The sequence below is a fragment of the Hyaena hyaena genome, unplaced genomic scaffold (assembly GCF_003009895.1).
Source record: "Hyaena hyaena isolate Hyena2069 unplaced genomic scaffold, ASM300989v1 scaffold_17, whole genome shotgun sequence".
In the NCBI taxonomy this organism is placed as follows: Eukaryota; Metazoa; Chordata; class Mammalia; order Carnivora; family Hyaenidae; genus Hyaena; species Hyaena hyaena.
The window spans coordinates 3,282,835-3,307,850 of NW_024080648.1; the positions used below are offsets into that span (position 1 = coordinate 3,282,835).

General features: G+C 36.6%; 1 protein-coding gene across 1 annotated transcript in view; it reads left to right on the top strand.

Moving 5' to 3' along the window:
• DLC1 (DLC1 Rho GTPase activating protein) overlaps positions 1–25,016 on the top strand; it is a 393,707-nt gene that overhangs the window by 75,980 nt on the left and 292,711 nt on the right. Inside the window, 1 exon segment of the mRNA XM_039220840.1 lies at positions 13,111–13,260. Within this exon segment, the coding sequence (XP_039076771.1) occupies positions 13,111–13,260 (150 nt within the window).

Here is a 25,016-nt window from a genome sequence, read left to right on the forward strand (position 1 = left end):
CCATCAGTTTGTTCTCTATAGTTAAAGAGTCTGGCGTTTTTTGCTTGTTTCCTTTTTTTTTATTTCTTTTATTTCTAAACAATTTCATTTGTAGATTTTTATACAGTGTAATAGAATGTTTGAATTGCTTTGTTTTGTTTTTAAGAATTTTACAATTAATATTCCTTTTGTCATATAAGAGAATTTTAAAACCAGTTTATTATAAGCAATTGTGAGTAAAATATGATATCAGATATTTACCTAAAATACTGTTTTTTAAAACATAAGGAGGGTTCCATAAAATAAAATTAGCAAATTATTTACAAATTTTAAGCTGGCAAATTTATTAGACATTAGATTTTTTTTTTAAATGTTCCAATTGATTTTATTTTTTTTATTTTTTTTTTTACAAATAGTTTATTGTCAAATTAGTTTCCACATAACACTCAGTGCTCATCCCCATAAGTGTCCTCCTCTATGCCCCTCCCCCCCCCCCCCCCCCATCCATCAGTCCTCAGTTTTTGTCAGCATTCAAGAGTCTCTCATGGTTTGCCTCTCTCCCTTTCCCCCACCATTTCCGCCCTTCTTCTCTAGACATTAGAGTTTATTATATATTTTTGTATTTTCATATATGTTTAAAAATTTTCAGGGAAATCAGGTAGCTCAGTCAGTTAATGGTCATGATCTCATGGTTGTGAGATCAAACCCTGAGTTGGGCTTGTACAAGGCAAGCCTGCTTATAATTCATTCTCTCTGTCTCTGTCTCTGTCTCTCTCTCTGTCTATACCTCTTCCTGCCCTGCTCACGCATGTACTCACACACATGCCCCCTCTTTCTCTCTTAATATAATGAATGAATGAATAAATGAATGAATGAATGAATAAATAAATAAATAAATAAGTAAAAGCTATTCATACTAACAAAGTTTTTTGTTTGTTTCCTTTGGGATTTCTTTTCATTCTTTTTGCTTTTTAAAAGCTAGCTTTGTGAATTTTATTTTAAAAATCTCATGGGAATTTTGGGTTAGACTACTTTGGGTTTAAAATTTAATAGAAAGACAATGAACATTTCATTCATTCATTCATTCATTCATTCATTCATTCAACAAACATACTGTATGATGATTATGTGCCAACAACCGCTCTAGATTCTTGGGTTGTGTCATTGAACAAAACAGGCAAAGATCATTCAATATATGCAACACATTTGCTGTAAAGTGTGTTAGAAGGAATTTTCCTATCCAGAAAAATTATGTATCTCTCCATTTGTTTAGTCTTCTTTTAAATCCTTTGGTGACATTTTTAATTTTCTCCATGAAAATCTTGATTATTTCTTGTTCAGTTACTTATAGATATTTTAGTCTCTGTTGTCACTGTGATTTGTTTTTTTCTATTCCATTTTCTAAATGGCTAATGACAGTGGACATGAATGTCCCTGTGTTTTTCCTTGTTGAACTGAGTTCTTTTATTTGTTTTAATTGATTATCAGATTAATCTCTGGGATTTTTAAGGTACAAATTCTCTTCCTTTGTAATACAATCAACTCTGGGTTTTTTTTGTTGTTGTTTGTTGTTTTCTTGCTTTGGCCAGAACCTTGATCACAGCATTTTGTTTTCTTAAATAATTTATTGTCAAGTTGGTTTCCATATAACACCCAGTGCTCATCCCAGCAAGAGCCCTCCTCCATGCCCATCACCCCACTTCCCCTCTTCCCCCCACCCCTCAGCCCTCAGTTTGTTCTCAGCATTCAAGAGTCTCACATGGTTTGCCTCCCTCCCTCTCTCCAACTATTTTTCCCCTTCTTCTCCCCCATGGTCCTCCATTAAGTTCCTCCTAATCTACCTATACATGCAAACATATGGTATCTGCCCTTCTCTGCCTGACTTACTTTACTCAGCATAACACCATCAAGTTCCATCCATGTTGCTTCAAATGGCCAGATTTCATTCTTTCTCATTGCCATGTAGTATTCCATTTATAGATAAACCACGTCTTCTTGATCCATTCGTCAGCGGATGGACACTTAGGCTCTTTCCATGTTTTGGCTATTGTTAAGAGTGCTGCTATGAATATTGGGGTACATGTGCCCCTATGCATCAGCACTCCTATATCCCTTGGGTAAATTCCTAGGAGTGCTATTGCTGGGTCATAGAGGAGTTCTATTGTTAATTTTTTGAGGAACCTCCACACTGTTTTCCAGAGGGGCCTCACCAGTTTACATTCCCACCGGTGGTGTAGGAGGGTGCCCATTTCTCCACATCCTCGCCAACATCTAGAGTCTCCTGATTTGTTCATTTTAGTCACTCTGACCGGCGTGAGGTGGTATCTCAGTGTGGTTTTGATTTGTATTTCCCTGATGATGAGTGACGCCATCTGGATGTCCTCTTTGGAGAAGTGTCTTTTCATATCTTCTGCCCATTTCATCAGTGGATTATTTGTTTTTTTGAGGGGTATGGACTTTGGTGAGTTCCTTATAGATTTTGGATACTAGCCCTTTATCTGATATGTCATTTGCAGTTATCTTTTCCCATTCCTTCAGTTGCCTATTACTTTTGTTGATTGTTTCCTTTGCCGTGCAGAAGCTTTTTATCTTGATGAGGTCCCAATAGTTCATTTTTGCTCTTGATTCCCTTGCCTTTGGGCATGTGTCAAGTAAGAAATTGCTGCAGTGGACATCAGGGAAATGGATAAAGGACCTGAATATGAGACAGGAAACCATCAAAATCCTAGAGGAGAAAGCAGGAAACAACCTTTTGACCTCAATCACAGCATTGAATACAGTGAGTGATAATGAGGATTCTTACTTTTCCTTAATATTATAGAAAGTGTTTCTAATATTCCACCTCTATCCTCAAAACTTGCTCTAAGTTTTGATACTCTTAATCAAGTTGAGAATATTGCTTTTCAATCCTTGCTACCTGAGAGATCACTAACAAAGTGATTTAAAATAGGTTTTGAATATTATAAATACCTTTTTTGACATTTAATTTGTTATTTTTTTATTATTCTGTTGCTATAAGAGATTAATGGATTTCTTATTGTGGGAGCACTGTAAATAAAAATCTATTCCTATTATTTTTGGGAGGTCAGAAATCATGGAATAGCTTTCTCTATGATCACATAATTACAGTTTATTTTAAGGTTCTTTAATCCTCACTCTGCTTTGAATATATCTGTTGAATTATTTAAAATCACATCTTCAAAATTTGGTGGGTGGTGCCTTAGTATGAGGAAATTTTCAAAGCTGTACAAGTATACTCATAATCAGCCACTGTAGAGATCTGTTACTCTAGCATGTGGTTCAGAGGTTCTAAAGGGCAGCCCTTCTAGCAGCAGCATTCTCCGGGAACTTGTAAAAATGCAGATGCTCCATCCCATCAAACACCTAATGAAACAGCAGCTGTCTGTTTTGACAAGTTCTTCAGATGGTTCTGATGCACAGTCATATTTGAGAACCACTGGTAAAATGTTGACAAATATAAAGACAGAAGGAGGGAAAGAAGGAAAGAAAGAAAGAACAAAGGAAAGGAGGAAGGGAAAGAAAAAGAAAGGAGAGGGAGGGAAGGAGGAAGAAAAGAACAAATCATCAATAAGATGATTTATCTTCTAAATATGTAGATTAATAACAATAAGAAGCTGCCACTCATGTGTCACTAAGTCAGTTTTTTAATGTATGTGTATTCAGCCCAGATCTTTTAGTACACATAAATTTGTATTAGGTCACCTCTAGAGTTGAACACATGCCTTATAGGATTCACAGAACTTAGGTTAATGGCAGAATTAGAAATTCACTGTTTTGATTTCACCTTTTCTTCTTGTTACCCAAGTAGCCGTTGACACTATCAGTTGTAGCTTGCGAAAGTCTTAAATTTGCTGGAGTAACCCATCAGAAAAAAAGAGGATGGAGCTAGATAAATAGTTCCCATAATTTTTCACTGTGAAGACTCTTCATTAGTGTCAAAAAGCCACAGCCACACTGCACATGAGTGTTATGAAAAAATATACAATGGCAAAAACTTCAATCTGAATTTACTAATTTCCAGAAAATTTCATACAAAATATTAACAATTCCAGTAAATTTGCAATTCTAAAAATCTGCCTCATGCATTTTTCAGACTTTATTTTGTTATTGAAGAAAAATCAAAATGAGAAGACTTAGATTTGCCAAGGATTATAACACTGAATAGAACTAAACTTAAAAGGCAGTTACTGGGGCGCCTGGGTGGCTTAGTCGGTTAAGCATCCGACTTTCGCTTAGGTCATGATCTCGCGGTTCGTGGGATCGGGCCCCGCGTCGGGCTCTTTGCTGACTGCCAGCTCAGGGCCTGGAGCCTGTTTCAGTCTGTGACTCCCTCTGTCTCTGACCCTCCCCTGCTCACGCAGGGGAGAGATCTCTTGTGTAGAGATCTCTCCATTGGAGTGACTTTGTACTTGAAACCAAAGATTTCCTCTGATATACCCAGGCAAGGGAGAAGTATGTTAAGCCTAAAAAGCATTATTACCTGGATCCAAATAGTTACCAGATAAAATTCAGTTCCATTTGAATTTTGGATAAACAGCATAAAATGTCTTAGTCTAAGAAAATCCCATTCAATATTTGGGATATACTTATACTAAAAAATTTTCTTTATCTGAAATTCAAATGTAATTGGGTATCCTATATTTTTGTTTGCTACATGTAGTAATCCTGGTTGCAATGAGAAAGCGAGAACATAACATTTTGAGAAACTGAAAGAAGTTCTGGACTTCTAACTAAGCATTTTCTAAAATATAGTATGGTGGTTTATGTAAGATTACATCAGATAGTATAATGATTGATTTTGATAATTTATAATTTAATATACATTACAAAATATAAAATTATTACTTATATATTATATAGCATTAATATATTTAAATTTTTATCTTTAGCTGTAAAAAAGTGAGTCCAATTAAAGAAAAATATTAAGAATTATATAGCAGTAGTCCTCAAAATGACATATATTTGGGGAATACTGGGCATTATCAAAAGAGTGAGAGGTAAAGCTAGAAAATTTGACAGAAGCCAGGTCAGTACAAGAATTTTTTTCCTAAATTAAGTCATATATTTTATGGAAGAGGAAAAGTTTTTACTTTTGTCTTTCTTTGTTATCCACACCTAAAGAAAGACCATCATAGTATTTATGAAAACAGTTGATGGAATTTTAATGTTAATAGATGTTTCTCTTATGCTTTCAATCAGGAAAAATCCTGTCTCCTTTAACAGCTGAGCCTAAGGACAGAACTACTGAGAACTGTAAAACAAACAAAACAAAAAACAAAACAAAGTAACAAAAGCTGCACAGATTTGTAGGAACAGAATAATAACCCACAAAAGCCGACTTTGTGTCTACAAAGTGAATTAAGTGACTGTGAAAGTCAGACTCCAACTTTAGCACTTGAAGGCTGGTTTCAGAATGCCTACCAAATTATTTAAGTAGAAATCGTATCACACTCCCCAAAATGGACCTTTAATCCTAGTGGAGGAAGTGATCCTCAGATTTCCCTGGAATAGAGAGGAATTGCTGCCTACACAATCCTGTCCCTGATTCACATCTGCCACTTCTGAGCGCTCCTTAGGACCAGCTGCATAGATGTCTTTTGAACCTAGGCGAGAGACTCTGTAAGCAATTTATAGAAGTCCCAGTTTATTTTGTTATGATTTTTTTATAATTATTTTTTTCCTGAGAGAGAGAGAGACAGCGTGAGCAGGGGAGGGTCAGACAGAGAGACACACACAGAATCCGAAACAGGCTCCAGGCTCTGAGCGGGGCTCGAACCCACGAACTGTGAGAACCTGAGCCGAAGTTGGACACTTAACCAAATGAGCCACCCAGGCAATCCCAGAAGTCCCAGTTTAAAAATGCTCTATTTGAATACTCAATAGAGTTTAAAAATCAAGCAAAGGAGGGGCCAGTTTTCTTCATCATGCTTTGTAATGCAAAGAGATACATAGGAAGTGAACAGGTATCTGAACATAAAACACTAAAAGGCCACAATTTACATATCAGTTCAAAGATTCCTTGTAGTAACTTTGAATGAGAATATTAATTATCACCCTCTGTCATCTAATAGTAAAACGATACTGGCACATGTTACTATTAATTTAAGATAACATGCAAAGATTTTGTGGTTGAACAGACTGTATCTGGCAAATCGGAGATAATTACTGGTTTGTTTTATTACCTCCTAATCCACATAAATTTCATCTTGAAATGCACGAGAATAAAAATTAAGGTTGACTTATAAGGATAGTTATATTAGCTTTAGCCCCTGACTGGCTATTCAAATAAAAATCTTAACTACTTCTGAAGAAAAAAAAAAGTAAAAACTTTCTGGTTCTTTAAACAGGATATTATTTTAAGAAAGGAAAGTCTAGAGTGAGGAATTTAGTTTCAAATGAAATGTATAACACTAATATGAGATTTCATACTAATCCAGCTGGCTGCAGATCAAATAATTCAGAATGAAGTTGGGCCAAGTCTTTTGCTAAAAGGTCCCTTTCTATTACGGGTGAACAAGGAGTATTACCAGCTCAGAATGCCAGTACGATGCATATGGAATTAAAGAGAGCGTAGGGGCCAGAACCTTGGATTATGAATCAGGAAGTCTTAGTTCTATTCCTGGCCTCGCCTTTAATTTATTATGGCTGTCTGTGTGATGCCACAACTCATTGACAAGCAGAACATTCAGGCAGTGCTCAATTTGCTGAGCCAAATGTCCACTATTTGGAAGCATTCAGGTATTTACTGAATTTTTTTGGTTTTCTTCCAAATGCTTGGCATTAGGAAAACAGAACCCCTGCGTCTCTAGGGGAGGCATCCTTTTCTCTAGACTTCATATTTGCCCAGTCTGTAGAATGTCTGGTAATTCTCAACTCCTCCTCACGTCCTGTGTGTATGCTGTGTCCTGTGTTGCCAAATACAGCGCTTCTGGAGAAAGGAGGCTTGGGATTATCTTCTCCAGATAGAAAGAAGGAAGGTAGTGGAGTATCCTATTCAGAGAATTACTTTTCAGAGACCTGGAGAGAACGATCCCCTAAAAACCCTATTCATCTCCCGCAGATCTCATTGTGACCAAATTGACTTCATTTCCCAGGGACTAAATAGCTCTTGGGGATAAATAAGCAACATCTTTAAGATTTTCCAGTGAAAACCCTGTGGTTGGCCATATTGGGCTTTTGACAACAAATCGAATTCAAGTTCTTCTCCAGATTTGCCTAAGTATCCACTGACGTGTTTCTGAAAGAAATACAACTGGAAATTTCTTCCCCAACTGTGGTATATATTATCTATACCTTGACAACAGCTGGTTACAGTCTCTCAACAACAGGATGTCTCTGTTCTTAGTGCCACACAGGCAGATACTGGGAAAAGGAGACATATATCACACCATTGACTCAAGGTCAGCTCACAGGCAACTAAATAGTTTTTCCTCATTAAAAAAGCAAATCATGGCAATCCCATTAAGAATAGCCTATTCATGTTCTAAACAGGCACTTAATTCTTAGGCTGTGTTAGAGAGGGCTATATAGAACATGGGGAAATACTTGCCTACTCTGCCCTGGTCTGAGAATGTGTAGAGTAATATATTTAATTCTCGGCACTGACCATTAATTGGGCCAATGAAAGAATTATGTCATATTCAGAGAAGGGTAAATAGAACTAATAAGGATTTGAAAACATGTCATATGAGAAATCATTAAGGGGACTGAGTATGATTCACCTAGAAAAGGAAGAAAATGGGCACAACATAGTTCTCCAAATATTTGAAAGGCTCTTTCATGGAATAGACACTACTTTATGCTGTCTAGTTCTGGAGGGAGAAACTGGGAAGTTAAAGGAAGGCAGAATTTGACTCCATGACATTTCTCAACCTTAAACTGCACAAATAGGAAATAGGTAGCTTCCTAGGGAACAGTGCATAGGACACAGGAGATGGTCAGTAAACATCATGAAGACTGTTAAAAGCTTACAAGGACTCGTCTGGATGCAAAAGTTTCTTGCATTTCACTGTGGTTATCGATACTCTTCTAAAACAGTTTGTGTATATTAGAAGGAATGGAAAACAGGTTGCAGTAGTTATGGAGAGAATAAATGATGCCTAATAGGCATTAAATTAGAAATTACATCCATGAAAGGAAAGGAAAGTGGAATATTGGAAAGAGACCAAGACAAAGAGTGGGGAGAGATGAGCTCTAATCTATTCAGTTCGTCAGTGGAAAGTGATCAGGATTTAAAACTCTTCTCCTGCAAAGTCAGGACACTGTGGAACCAATAGCCATGAACCTAGAGCTCTAGATTTCTAAAGTCTTAATTTTGAAGAAAGTACCTAAGAATGTAATGAGTTACTCAAATACATTTTGACTTATTTTTAATTAATTTTTAAGATATTTATTCATGAGAGAGAGAGAAACAGCATGAGCAGGGAAGGGACAGAGAGGGAGACACAGAATCTGAAGCAGACTTCTGGCTCTGAGCTGTCAGCACAAACCATGAGATCATGACCTGAACCGAAGTTAGACACTCAACTGACTGAGTCACTCATATTTTGACTTACTTAAGTGAAAATATAAATATAAATATATGTTAATTATAATGAATGTTAAGGGTTTTTACAAACATAAATAATGAATAGTGCAAGGAAGTCACATAAGAGAGCTGCTTCTAGGAAAAATAGAAGTCTCCAGAAGAACCCTAAATTTTAGTCTACAATTTATACTGAACTCTAGCTGGGTAATAAAAGCAAAAGTTAGGGAAAATAAATGCATTAAATAAATAAAATGCATTATTTCAATTTGTAATTATGTTGAACAAACCATAATTACAGCTATCGATTTGACTATCAGTGTTTCTGTTAGAGTCATATTCTCAGGATGTCTCTCTATCCTGCTGGCCCCGCTCCTACTGTGTGTTGGCAGAAACATGCACCAGCTCACGTAAGCTCACAAGGGCACACTTGGGGCACCTTTTCCTTCTGAATTCAGTAATGTCTAGTTGATAGCTTCAAACCAGCCATGACAGTATTTATGTCACAGAAAAAAGTGACACATGCTACAAATGAGGACTTTTGTTTTATTTGGTATCTAGTTTCTAAACATTTACTAACATACCACTCCCCACTTCGAAGAAACAGCTTCCCCACACAGTGCCTTCTTTTTCATTTTGCTCTCAAAATATGTATGGCCATGTTATAAAAGCATGTTATTTTTTTTAGTTCCACTATAGTTAACACATACTGTTATATTAGTTTCAAGTGTACCATATAAGGATTCAGCAATTCCATACATTATTCAGTGCTCATCAAAATAAATTACTCTTAAATTTGTTATTTCCTTCTAATTACCATAATGTGGATCCAATTCAGACTTCAGGGGAAAAAAAAGAGAAGAACTATGGCTAGGACTAGAAAATAATCCTAGGTTAATTTGAACTACTTAGCATGTATTAGTCATATGACATTGCTGGTTGTTAAGGTAGCCTGAGGTTCCAAAAATATTTGATTGTCAGTATGCAGTAAGAACCTGAAAGTTTAAAATACAAAGGGAATCACACATGTGTTTACATACTGCCCGTGGCCCCACTGCAAGGAATAAATTTGACCTTTACAGTGACCTTCATGACAAAATATAAATTGGCTCCTATTCGTATTCACCTTAACATTGTTCTAGTAATCATTCCAGTCCCTGTCACTTCCCTTCCTGGTGTTCCCCACCTTTTATCTGATCCTCTTATTCATGTAATTCATTCCAGTCTAGCATCTTGATATCCAGGATGTGTGCAGTACTGTTTTCCCAGTTCCCCTCCTTCCTTCCTCCTCTTCCCCTTTCTTCCCGTCCCTTCCCTTCCCTTCCCTTCCCTTCCCTTCCCTTCCTCTTTCCCTTTCCTTTTCCCTTTTCCTTTCCCTCTCTCCCTCCCCCTCTCTCTCCATCCCTCCTTTCCTTTCTCTGTCACTTGCTGTCTCTCTCCATCTCCGTCTCCATATATCTCTTCTACCCTATTCTTTTCCTCCCCATCATGATTTAACTCTCACGTCCACAGAAAACTTTTCCAGCCACCCTGTACAAAGTGGGACACCCCCTTCAGTGACTGTGTAGATTCTTACCCAGTTTATTTGCTTCTTACACTTGTTTCTGTATGAAACCATCCTACTTATGAATTTGTTAAGTTTTGTTGTCTGCTCATGGTTGACTATAATATTCGGGAAAGCAGGGAATTTTTAATCTCTTACTCACTGGTGACTATTTGGTGACCATTTAATGGTGCTTGGCCCAGGACACTTATGACTGCAGGAAAGAAGGAAAGAAGGACAGGAGGGGAGAGAATTTATCATCTTGGCCTTGATATAGGGGGTTAAGTTACAGAAATATTGAGGACTCCATTAACGGGCAGCTTCACTTATTAAGAGGGTCCTTTTCATGGACTATAGGGACAGCATGAAATAAAAGCTTCACTGTAGAAGTCAACCTAGCCAAAGCCTGCAAGTACAGATCTGTTTTCAGGCATGAGCTATTTGCTGGAGTTTAGCCACAGACATATGAAAGGTTAGAACTGTTAAATATTAATATCTGAGCTTTAAAAACAAAGACAATAAAATTTATCCAAAGCATCTGATTTGTAGTCCACTCTATTTTGTGAGGTTTTATGAATGTATAACACAGGATGCTGGTCTGTGTACTTGACACTTCAAGCTGAATGTAATGGATAGTGAATAAGGAAGCATCCGGGAAGGAAGGGGAAAGCAATAGGCTTATTTCTCTAAAAGAATATTGTAGACCAAGGCTGTTTGGTTTTATTCCTTTTGGCAGAGCATTTGAAATAATTTGATGCTCAGCCCATGGATTTAAAAATGTTTTTAAAGCACAATCTAAGCATCCAGTTAATTCAAAGACAAATTGTTTCTGAGACCACTGCTGGTAGGTCTAGGACAACTCAGGACATACTGCTTTATCCAACATTAACTTAGTAGCTGGAAAGATATCAAGATATACTTTCTAAGGCTTTGGGAGCTGTTATTTCACTGGCTCCTATTGATTTCCTTATTATTATTCCTGAAAACATACTGCATGTGCAATGTATAACTTGACTCATCTGCCAGGTAGAAAAACATACTTTTTGTCCTTGAGGATGTTGTAACTGGGAAATGAAAATCACACACAAAAAACATATGTGGATATAGAGTGGACATAGAGATGCAAAGAACATTATCTTGCCAAACACAACTTTGGCTTTAAAAAGAAGGAAAATATACAAGCAGTTACATTAGAGAAGTAATTAAGAGGACTTTGAGTCTTCTTTTAGTCAGATTTTCCAAGTTTGGGGTATTTAGAAGAGAATTAAACTTAGAATAATCTCCAATATTTCCAGGACTCCATTTTAAGGTAAAAGCAGTATTCTATTACAATGCTCTTTTGACTATATCAAAGTTCTGTGACGCTGAGGGATATGATCTATAGTAAGGTTCAGGTCTGTTTACAAATATCCTGGATACTCTCAGGCATGAAACATAAAACTTGATGACAAGAGCCTGTAATTGTCAGAGCCTCATTACATGTTTTAGCAGGGACAATGAAAGGGAATTTAGGTAATAATTACAGCACAGTATTCTGAAGTAATTAATACAACTCAAAAAAATTCTTAACATTTTCAAAATGGATGTCTTTATGGAAATAGGACTGGCTCTTTCAATGTGATGCTAGTCTGTTAAACCAAACACAAGTTCAGCTTACCCAAATAATTTGTGAATAGTAGCTTAATTAATGATTCTTTGAATGATTTAATTTAATAAACCAACTATTTGACATCTGGGAAATAATGCTGTGTAATATTAACAATCTGCTTTAGCTATTGGAGGTACAGAGACCCCTATAGAATTAGATTAATCCATGAAACTACCCTAGTTAATGTTCTTTGGGGTTCTTTGGGGTTCCCTCATAACGGTGGCTAGAGAATTTAGGGGATTAAAAAATGCCAAAACAAAATAAAAGGTCTGATATAGGTAGTCATCTTACCATCCCACTTCCAATACCATCACCTGCTCCCTTATATCCACATACCTCGAGCTCTGTCATGATATATTTTCCCTGTGAGGTCCCGACTGGTGTACCTTTCAAAGCTGATGAGAAGATAGCAACATGAGTTATAAATGATGATTTTCCTCCCAAGGGATAGATAGTCTTGAGTCTATTACATCTCTTAATAGATTTTGCTTCTAAATATCTTTACTGTGCTTTCCATGGCCTTTTTTCCCCCAACCTAATTGCCTGTCCAATCTTGATACCTTGCACAGCACACAGGGAATCTGAAAGATTCCTAACACTAATTGACATGATTTGAATATGCAAGAATAGTAAGCAATCATGTGGAAATAACTCTCTATGGTCCATGAGAAGCTATAATTATTCCTCTAAGCAATGTATTTTCATAAATATATCTCAATATTATAGAGAATTCAGGATAAGTAACCATGATCATTTACAAAAATATATACAATGGGGGAGGGGGCTTTTTTCCAAAATATGTGGGAAAAAAGAAGCTTAAAAAGAAATACTGACAATGATCTAGCTTGAAGCAGCAGTAGGTAAATGGCCCCACGCAAGAACAAAATAAAGCAAAAACAAAAAGAAACTTGCCCACTGCACAAACTAAAATACTGCCTTCTTTGATTATTTCCCCCCTTTTTTTGGTATCCCCAGAAATACTCTTCCAAAAATATTCTCTTGTATAGATCTTTAATTGTCTAACCGCAAACAGTTATTGGTATGTCATAATTGATTTGTGGCATGAAAAAAAGTAATATCTAACTTTTCCCAAGAATAATTCATGGAAAAGTAGTAAATATGTATCAGTACTCACTGATGTTATACTTCTTTTTCATTGCATTTTTTGCTAGAAGATGTGTATTTAAAATTCAAGTAAAACGCTTCTTTGGTAGTAGGTCAGTATCTTCCCAATGAAGAGCCTATTGATGATACAGAATAGAACTTCCTTTTCCCCTTGAGTAGAAGGCTGCCTATTATTCAGTGTCCTTTGTGTCACACTGAAGAACAGGGAACTTTTTATTCTTTCCAAGAAATGGCCTTTCAGATTTAGTAACAACATGTTCTGTTCCTCAGGAAATAAGAGAAGATCGAGATAGGGCGCGGCTAGACTCCATGGTGCTGCTGATTATGAAACTGGACCAACTTGATCGGGACATTGAGAACGCCCTCAGCACCAGCTCGTCCCCGCCCGGCACACCAGCAAACCTGCGGCGGCACGCTCCTGTGAGCTCGCTTTCTCCCACTCCTTTTCCCGTGACAGTGTTACTGCTTGGCTTCATACGGTGCCTCTTGCAAATGAAACATCTCTGATGGTAGCACTGCCTACCTAGGTGTGGCCCTGAGACTGTTCCACAGAGATCGCTCAGAGAATCTTGGGCTTGGTGCAGTATTATTTACAAGAGATTTGTCATTAAAAAGGAAACGGTTATTATGAGCTAGACAAAAAGAGTCACTTGGGGAAATTTTGTTTTGTAGATATCAAGTCATCTTTATTCTAGTTGTTCCTCTCATCGTCAGTCTTCTCTGACATCCTTTGAGCACCACTAGCAATGCTGTCTATCTTGTTTAATATTTTTTTCTATTACCTCACAAATTTACATTGCACTGAGAAGATGCTTAAGTATTTGTTGCATGCTCACTTGCATGCATGGATGTTTGGATAGATGGGTGAATGGATGAATGGATGCTGGACTAACCCGGCATACTACAAGAAATAATTTACACGAGATTAACTTGAAAACACTAAAATTCACTCCGTGAAATACAGTGAATATGACAGAGGTGAGAATTTTATTTTAATGTGCATTAATTTCTTATAAGACAGACACTCCTCTGAGATTCTGGCATTCAAAATAAAATTTGGAAGGCAGATTCTAGGACGGACTGTGCATTTTACATATTTACTTTATATTGTATGGCTGTATATTAAATGGCTTTGTTTGCACAGGTCTAGCAAATGTGATGGTAGATTTGGTTATAATTAAGTCATGAATCTGTTTTCAATCTGTTACTTTTGCTATGCAATAATTAATATATGAAATCAAGAGATTATTTACCTAATTTCAAAGGGGTGGAAAATCCTATATATAAATTGAAGTAACTACCAAAATAGAACCATTCTGTATCAAATTCTTAAATTAGTATAGTTTTATCATTGATTCTGAAGTTATTCAAGACTTATTCTGACTATGGGACAGAATATTTCAAAGTAAATAAACAAATTAAAATGATAGCTAACCTTGTTATATGCTAGGTATAATTCTAAATGATTTATGCATATTAGCATATTAATTCCTCATGTTTTCCAAATGAGTGAAAGAGAAGATAGTAATTATAGGTGTCAAAGCTGGAAGACATACCCAGCAGTCTTCATCTCAAGCCATGCCATTTAACCACTACACCACACTGTGTTCTCTGCCTGACTGTGTTGGGAATCTTACACCTTAAGCAAATGATAGATGACAGATTGGCGTATAGAAAGAGAGAGAAACGAGGGAACAAAGGAGTGAAGGAAGGGGAAGGAGGGTGGAAAATAAATTAGATGCTTCAACTTAAAGCCAGTAGAATGATATTTTCATTTTTGCCTGTGATCTTCTGGATAATATTTATTACCCTTTAGAATTCATCTCATATTTTCTTTACAGTGAAATACTGCCTATAGCTTCCTCTGTCACTCCAGAAAGAATCAGTTACCCCTTCTGTGGTGCTGCCGTAGAGTCTTGCACATACTTTAGTAGGACAGGCATCCCAATGGAAGAACTAATATCAAAGTAATCTGAAGCCCAACAAGAAGGGGTGTTTTAATCTTTATATTCATTTCTATCACTTTTTAAAACAGAAATAACCTAGAGTGCCTGGGTGGCTCAGTCAGTTTAAGGCTCTGACTTCAGCTCAGGTCATGATCTCATGGTTCGTGAGTTTGAGTCCCACATCGGGCTCCACGCTGGTGGTGTGGAGCCTGCTTGGGATTCTCTCTCTCTGTCTCTCTCTGTCTCTCTCTCTCTGTCTCTCTCTCTCTCTGTCTCTCTCTCTGCCACTCTCTCACTTTCTCTCTCTCAAAATAAATTTAAAAAATAAAAATAGAAATGACCATACTTTTCAATGAGATGTATTTATTAGTACTTGTTTGCCATGGGGTGCATTTTCTCTTTAGAACTTGTCTGATGAGAAATATTAATAGCTCCCTATCTTTTTAGTCTCTCCCCTTTTCCATCTATACTGAATTTTCGTCAATCCCCATGCATTCAGGGGGAAAAACCCAAACCAACTCCATATTGTTTGTATCTCAGAAAGCAAGACAGCTCTTATCTGCTAGACATATTTTTTTGTTTAGTTGTAAAGGCAAAACACAAACAGGAACAAATTCAGGTGATAATTTTAGGATTTGCCTACATCTGCATCTTCAGCCTCCATTTAAAGTATGAACCAGATTTTATATTATATGCACTGTCTCCTGGAATATCACCACCATTGCTGAGAATGGTTGATTCTGTAAATTGAGATCCATTTCTAAGTTTTCAGCTCAATAAATACTTGGAATAGGGAAACTACTACAGTAGACCTTATGAACTTTGGGATTTAAAAGCCTGGGTTCAAATACCACCTCCACACGGGGTATCTAGGAACACAAGAAAATTATTTGATTTCTCAACTTGAGGTTCATGTACAAAAGGCAGTATTATTTCCTATCTAGTGGCTAGTTGGCAGGAGTGAATGGAAGAACATACAGTAAGAGGTATTGATGATGAGAGACAGGCCTGGCACAGAGCACATATTTAGAATATATTATTCTCTTTCCTTCTCCCATGTACTCTCTCACACCAGGCACTGGGCTAAAGATGGATAAGGCAGAGCCTGAAGTCCTCAAAGACCGAAACATCTTTTTGGTCTTTATATTTTTCTAGGTCATCCCTTGTTCTTTATTTCTGTTCCTTGGTATTTAAATCTAATTTTAAAAGTCTCTCATCATCAAAATTTTTTCCATGGACACTTTCCATTTCTTTTGATAATTGCACCATGGAATAAGGGGATTATAACAGCATGATTATGACCTTGATCATCCAGCAAGTAGCACTGTCCCAGATTCAGAGGAGAAACTCCCTCTTTCACACCCTTACACTCTACTGTGTATTTACAGTTTAACAGGGAAGACGAGACATACAGTGAAATGCTGACCTCAGTTTGAGATCACTTATGAGAAAATACTGAAGTGAGTTTTCTGCTTATAATAAAGAGTGTAAACAATAATAGATTGGAGAATGGCTTGAAGCTGAAAAATCACTGAAGTAAGAATAGAAATAGAGATTTAAAGGAGGCTGCCTTGATGATGCAGGTTCACTATTCCTTGGTGGTTCACCAGAGCTCAGGATCTGGTTTTCTCCTTGAGAGTCCAAAAACTTGGTTTTGTCCAAGTACTCACTGTGTGCCAGTTTCTTAGAGCTGGCAAACGATGGCCCATCTCACTGGAGGAGTGCGAGTGGCGGATAGAGAAGGCAGTAGTATTTACTGACTGTTAATCTTTATACATGCTCATTCTGCTGTATCATAACCCTTCCCAAGAGGCATATTGTTCACCGACAACTGTTCCCCGTTTCCAGAACCAGAATCTTGTCTGACAGTCAAGTAATTTTTTCCCAATAACAAGGTATTCTGAATATTAAGTTACTAATTGTGTTCAAGTTAATGAGTAAACAAGGCAGTATTGATAATACCTTGGAGTATTTCATCTATGCCACAGAGATGCTTAAAAAGCATACAAGCCAGAACCACTTCACTACCTTTAATTGAACCTCCAACGCTGTTCAACAGCCTTTTTTTGTCTTCCTGGTTCTTTTCCCATAGTCTAAGGAGCTATTCAAAAATTTTACAATTCTCCCTAAACCCTGCCCTCCCTTTACACCTGTCTTTTAGTACACATCCTCATGTTCCTCTTGGCAGAGAAAACGGACCATTGACAGGAGATTTTTCAGCCTCACAACTGCAAATACCCGTAGATGCCCCCTTTTTTCTCTCTTTTCCTCTTATGTCCTCTCTCATGAGCCAAGTTTTATTCTCCTCTTCACATAGTATATATTCCTTGATTTATTTCTTGTCTGCTGCTCTATCATTTCTCTGCAACTCCTTTCCTGTCTGAAAAATCCAGTAGTCCAGTGGTAACCCCTCAGCCTTCCGCGGGAGCATTTGAAGCAATTGAGTATCCTCTCTTCCCTGGATTTCACAACTCCCCTGGCTTCTGGCTCCTCTCTTCCCTTTGCATTCATACCCTGAGCAGCAGTTTCTTTTCATGTACTTCAGTGGCTCCTCTTCCTGTATTTGCCCCTTACATCTTAACTCCAGGTTTTAGGCTCATTTCTATGTCTGACAGAGTATTCTCCCTGGAAATTACCATGGCTCCATGACTTCCTTCATATTGAGGGTCACCAATGAGACCTTTTTTTGCTCTCTACAGATCCGTGTATCCAGGGGATCACTAGCTACTCACTTCTTGATGCCACAGTTGTACTATGTATGCACCTCTACTATAGCACATCATAGTGTATTCCCATAGTGGGAACTACGCCAAGATTTTATATTCCCGTTGTCTGACACTGTTACGGGGTAACAGTGATGCATGAAGCCTAGTAGGAAGATGATGCAGAAGATGAGTGACACAAAGCAGAGTCACAACACAGTTACTGGGTGGCAGTAGTAATAATAATTTAGGACTTGAAACTGCCTACTTTGGGTATGGTAGCAAGTGGAAAAAGAAAAGAAGCAATAGATGTGAGAGATTTTGAGAGTTTGTGTGTTATTTCTTATAGTGAATAGAGAGGAAACAAAATAATAACGATTTGTACTAAACTACAAATATGTAGTTTAAATCACTTCTGTAGTTGTATTTTAAGCCTGCCAGCAGAACATTACTGTAGCTACTTAAAGGGGTTGAACTCTGAGGTCTGACAAATGTGAGTTTTAATGTCAGCCTTGCTGCATAGTGTGAATTTGGTCAAATTACTTCCCTTAAGCTTTAACTACATCACCTGTCAAGTAAGGCTGTTGAATACTGAAGCAGGTAATGGCTGTACAGCTTTAAAAGGTAAAAACACAATAAATGATAGATTTTTAAAATATTTTTCAGTTTGCCTTAGAACTATTGTATTGTTAGAAAGGTAGGAGGTTATCCTGTTAATCAGCTAATCAAATGATAAACAGGAAGGCAAAGAGTTCTTCTATACATAAAGGTCAGATATAAATGGCTTATAAATTACTTGCTACTTAGGACTATGCATTTGATGTTTATAAATTACCTGCTGTTTATGACTGTCAGTTTGATGTTGATTCAGTATGAAATTTTTGTCATATTCCTCTTATGTAAAAATATTTGTATTTTCCATGCAAAAAGTAAACAGCCTTTAATCTGAAATCACTCAGGGCTAGAAATTGGTTAGAAGTGTGTGTTTTACACTTACACACACACACACACACACAAAACACGTGCTCGCGCACATATTTAAAGAATATAATACTACTTTGCAGTTTCCTTATTGTTGTGTGTGTCTTTTTTCATTTTTTCACATCTCATTTTTATTTACTTATTTTTTAAATTTACATCCAAGTTAGTTAGCATATGGTGCAACAATGATTTCAGGAGTGGATTCCTTAATGCCCTTTACCCATTTAGTTCATCCCCCCTCCCACAACCCCTCCAGCAACCCTCTGTTTGTTCTCCATATGTAAGTCTCTTATGTTTTGTTTTGTTTTTTTATAGATCTTTTTAATGTTTTATTTATTTTTGAGACAGAGAGACAGCGTGAGCAGGGGAGGGTCAGAGAGAGAGGGAGACACAGAATCTGAAACAGGCTCTAGGCTCTGAGCTAGCTGTCAGCACAGAGCCTGACGCGGGGCTTGAACCCACGAACCGTGAGATCATGACCTGAGCTGAAGTCAGACGCATAACTGACTAAGCCACCTAGGCGCCCCTGTAAGTCTCTTATGTTTTGTCCCCCTCCCTGTTTTTTTTTTTTTTTATTTCTTTTGCTTCACTTCCCTTAAGTTCATCCGTTTTATATCTTAAATTTGTCATATGAGTGAAGTCATAGGATATTTGTCTTTCTCTGACTAATTTCACTTAGCATAATACCCTCTAGTTGTGTATTGTTTTTATACTTGTTCTTTTTTTTGCTTATCTCTTTTTTAGCTTTATTCAGATATAATTGACATACAACACTAAGTTTAAAGTGTACAATATGATAATTCAATATACATATATATTGCAAAATGATGACCACAAGATTAGTGACCACACCCATCACCTCACATAATTCCTTTGTGTATTGGTGTATGTGTGCTGAGAACATTTAATACTTACTCCTGGCAACCTTCAAGTATATAATACTGTATTCTTTTTTTTTTAATTTTTTTTTAATTTATTTCTAGGAGAGAGAGAGAGACAGCGTGAGCAGGGGAGGGTCAGAGAGAGAGGGAGATACAGAATCTGAAGCAGGCTCCAGGCTCCGAGCTGTCAGCACAGAGCCCGATGTGGGGCTTGAACCCGGGAACCATGAGACCTCAACCTGAACCAAAGTTGGACGCTCAACTGACTAGGCCACTTGGGCACCCTGAAAGTTTATGTCTTCTAATCAACACTTAGTCACTAATCAACACTTCCTCATTTCCTCTACCACTAACCCCAGACTACCATCATTCTATTCTGTTTGAATGCATTTGCATTTTTTAAGTTCTATATAAGTAAGATCATACCATATATTTGCTTTTCTCTCTCTAATTTCACTAGCATAATACCCTCAAAGCCCATCCATGTTCTCATAAATGGTAGGATTCCCTGCTTTTCTCTCCCTTTCTCTCTCTCTCTTGAGATACACACACACACACACATACATACATATATGCATATATATACATATGCCATATTTTATTTATCCATTGATTTATCAAAGTATACTTAGGTTGTTTCCATGTCTTTCCCATTGTGAATAATGCTGCAGTGAACATGGGAGTACAGATATATTTTCAAGATACTAATTTCATTTCCTTCAGATATATACCCAGGAGAGAGATTGCTAGATAATATGGTGTTCTATTTTTAATTTTTTGAGAAAACTTCATGGACTTATTTCTGGTCCCTATTCTTTTCCATGGATCTATGTGTCTGTTTTGTGTCAGTACCATGCTGTTTTGATCACTACAGTTTTATTCTTTTTCAGGATTGCTTTGGATCTTTGAGGTCTTTTGTAATTCCATGTGAACTTTAAGATCATTTTTTCTATTCCTGTAAAAAATGCCACTGAAATTTTGATAGGAATTACATTGAATCTATAGATCATTTTAGGTAGTATGAAAATTTTTTACAGTTTATTAATTTTTCTGATTCACATACGTAGGATGGCTTTTCATTTACTTGTGTATTCTTTAGTCACTTTCATCAGTGTCTTATAGTTTTTTTTCCCCTAAATGTTTTATTTATTTCTGAGAGAGAGAAAGACAGCGTGTGAGCAGGGGAGGGTCAGAGAGAGAGGGAGATACAGAATCTGAAAGAGGCTCCAGGCTCTGAGCTAGTTGTCAGCACAGAGCCAAATGTGGGGCTCGAACCCACGAACAGTGAGGTCATGACCTGAGCCGAATTTGGACACTTAACCGACTGAGCCAACCAGGTGCCCCTCAGTGCCTTATAGTTTTAACAGTAGAGATATTTTACCTTGTTAGGTAAATTTATTACCAAGCATTTTATTATGTTTGTGCAATTACAGATGGTATTGTTTTATTTCTCTTTCAGATAGTTTCTTGTTATTTATAGAAACGCAACTAATTTTTACATGTTGGTATTTATTTTATATTTTCATTTGTGTCCTATAATTTTACTGATTTTTTAAAATTCTAATAGTTTTTTGGTAAATCTTCGGGGTTTTCTATATATAATATACAACATTGTGTCATCTGAAACAGACAATTTTGCTTTCAATTAGGATGACATTTCTTTCTTTCTTTCTGTCTGTCTGTCTGTCTTTCTGTAATTTCCTTGGATAGAACTTCATTACTATGTTGAGGAAGGGTGATGGGAGTGGACACCTTTGTCATGTTATTGATTTTAGAGGAAAAGTTTTCATTCTTTCACCATAAAATAAGATGTTTTGGGTTTGTCAAACATTGTATTTATTATATTCATATATATTCCTTCTATACACAGTTGTTGAGAGCTTTTATTATGAGAGTATTAATTTTTGTGAAATACATTTTCATTTATTGCAATGATCTATGATTTTTATCTTTTATTTTATTAGTGAGGCACATCAAATTTGTTGACTGTGTATATTGAAAGTGCTTGCATCCCATGGATAGATCCCATTTGGACATGCTGTAACTTGCTTTTAATGTGCTGTTGAATTCTCTTTGCTAGAATTCTGTTGAAAATGTTTGCATCTGTATCAAGGATATTTGCTATGCTGTTTTATTTTATTTTATTTTATTTTAATTTTGTTTTGTTTTATTTTGTTTTTCTTGTAGTGGCTTTATCACTCTCTCGTATCAGGGTAATTCTGGCTTTGTAAAATGAGTTTGGGAGTATTCCCTTCTCTTCAGTTTTTTTTTAAAGAGTTTGGAAAGGATTGACATTAATTCTTTTTTAAATGTTTGGTAGAATTTGTCAGTGAAACAATCTGGACTTAGGCTTTCCATTGTTGGATATTTTTTTTTTTACCACTTTAGTTTCCTTAGTTATTGCTCTATTGAGATATTCTACTCATAGCTCAGTCTTGCTTTTTCTTTTTCTTTTACTTTCAGCTTTATTAAGGTATAATTGATAAATAAAACTGTAACGTACTTAACATGCACTTCATGGTGATTTAATACTTGTATATATGTGAAAAGATTCCCATCATCCAGTTAACTAACACATCTATGACCTAATGTATTTATCTTTTAAGGTTTTTGGTTTTTGGTGAGAAGATTTTAGTTCTATTCTCTTAGCAAATTTCAATTATTATTTTTTTAAATAGTCTTATCAACCATAGTCACCATATTTTACATTAGATCCTCATACCTTATACATCTTATAGCTGAAAGTTTTTACCCTTTTACCAACCCCTCTCTATTTCCTCAGTGGACCCTTTAAGGCTACTAGTGATTTATAATTTCATAACAAAACTCCAAAAAGTACTTTCATTGTGAGGACTAAGAAAGATATATTAATATTTTTGAGTCTAGCTATTCTTTCTTAATATTTAGTGAACATTTTATGACAGGCACTGTTCTAAGATCTGGTGACAGATATATCACTGAACAAGACAGTAAAGTCCCTGTTCTTGTGGTACATAGATTCTCAAAGAGGAAAGCAGATAATCTTAGGAAAAAAGATGAGTGGAGAGTGAATGGTTGGATGGTTGGATGGATGGGTGGATGGATGGATGGATGGATGGATGGATGGATGGATGGATGGACTGACCAATAGATAAATAGGATGATGGATGGATATAATTGATAGGTAATAAATAAACAACATAGTGGATTATGAAACAGAGAATGATATGCTGTGGGGGTTGAAAGGAGGAAACTACTTTAGCTTGAAATGTCGATGAATATTCAAGCTGAGACCTGAATTGACAAGAAGGGGCCAGCAAAGGGAAACTCTGAGGCAAGAGACAATAAGGACATAGTCCCTGCTGTAGAAACCAATTTGGTGTTTTGGAAGAACTGAGAAACAATCAGTATGGCTGAAACATACCAAGAAACAAGAGAATAATAGAACATAAGGCCAGAAAGTTGAGAGGCAGTATATATAGATGGTATGCAACCGTGTGGGTCATGAGAAAGTTGAGATGTGGAGCATAGGCACAAGTTAAAAACCTCATATTCTCTCAGGTTAAAATTGTAGAGTGATATATGCCTCTGCTGCTTCCCCTTTGTATTCCTGTCACCCTCAACTTTTCTTTATGCTCTGAGGCCACCTTATAACAAAGAGAACATTTGATGGATTAATGTACTGCCTTTGATGAAGTTACCAAGTAATTGCATTCATTCAGCAGACATGTCTTATATACATACTGTGTACTAACTTTAGTAAGACATTGTGATATTAATAATACAGTGTTTATAATAATGGCAAACATTTAATGAAAATTATTAGGTGCCAGTTACATGTGCTTTGCATATATCTTGTTTAATCCTTGTGAAGCTTTGTGAGTGCACACTGTTATTATACCCATTTCTTTTTTTAAATTTGAGTATAGTTGACGCACTATATATATATATATATATATATATATATACACACACACACACATACACAGTATTCCATTAAATATGTATATATACACATGTAGTATTCCGTTTTATACACACACACACACACCATTCATCTGTTGACAGACACCTATATTGCTTCCATGTCTTGGCTGTTGTAAATAATGCTGCAATAAACATTTGGGGGATACATCTTTTTTTTTTTTTTTTTTAAGGTTTTTTTTATTTATTTCTAGAGAGAGAGAGAGCGTGAGCAGGGGAGGGTCAGAGAGAGAGGGAGTCACAGACTGAAACAGGCTCCAGGCTCCAAGCTGGCAGTCAGCACAGAGCCCGACGCGGGGCTCGAACCCACGAACCGCGAGATCATGACCTAAGCGAAAGTCGGACGCTTAACCGACTAAGCCACCCAGGCGCCCCAAGGAAAGAAAATTTTTTTGCTTTTTCTTTTTTTCTCTCATTCCTTTTTGCTCCCTGTTTGACATTTTATGCATATGTGGCCATATTTTGTTTATTATTTTTATTCATATTTTTCTTATGTCTAATTATGGCCACTTCTTTTCCACTTAAAGAAGTCCCTCTAACATTTCTTGTAAGCTGGTATAGTGATGATAACTTCCTTTATCTTTTGGTTGTCTGGAGAACTCTTTATCTCTTCTTAAGATCCAAATGAGAACCCTGTCAAATAGAATATTCTTGTTTATAGGGTTTTTTTTTTTTACTTAAGCACTTTGAAATATCATGTATGTCACTCCCTTCTGACTTACGAAGTTTCTACTGAAAATTAGTTGATAGCCTCATAGGTTTTTCATTGTAGGTGACTTTCTGTTTCTCTCTTGATGCTTTCAAGATACTTTTTTTTTTTTTAATATTTTTATTTATTTCTAGGAGAGAGAGAGAGACAGCGTGAGCAGGGGGAGGTCAGAGAGAGAGGGAGATACAGACTCTGAAACAGGCTCCAGGCTCTGAGCTGGCAGTCAGCACAGAGCCCGACGCGGGGCTCGAACCCACGAACCGTGAGATCATGACCTAAGCGAAAGTCGGATGCTTAACTGACTAAGCTACCCAGGCGCCCCAAGATACTCTTTTTATCTTTAACCTTTGACATTTTATTAGCCGTACCATGGACCTCCTTAGTTTCATCTTGTTTGGAACTCTCTGTGCTTCTTGGACTTAGATGTCTATTTCCTTCCAAGCTTAAGGAAGTATTCAGTTAGTATTTCTTCAGAAAAGTTTTCTGCACCTTTCTCTCTCTCTTCTTTGGGGATCCCTGTAATCAGAATCTTTGTTCACTCAATGCTGTCCAAGATCTCTAAATCTATTCTCATTTTTTAAAATGTTTTTTTTTTCTTTTTCTGTTATTCAGATTGTGTGTTTTTCATTATCCTTTCTTGCAGATCACTGATACATTTGTCTGCATCGTCTCATGTACTGATGATTCCCTTTAGTATGTTTTTTATTTCCATTATGTATTCTTCAACTTGTTTTGGTTCTTTTTAATATTTTCTTTCTCTTTTTTGAGGGTCTCACTGAGCTCTTCCATTCTTTTTTTTTTTTTTTTTTTCCAGCCCGGTGGTCATCTTTATGATCATTACTTTAAATTCTTTATCAGGCATGTTGCTTATCTCTGTTTCATTTAGTTATTTTTTGAGAATTTTTCTTGTTCTTTCTTTTGTAGCATATTCCTCTAGCTCCCCATTTGCTTGACTTCCTGTGTTTGTTTCTATGGATTAGGTGAAACAGCTACT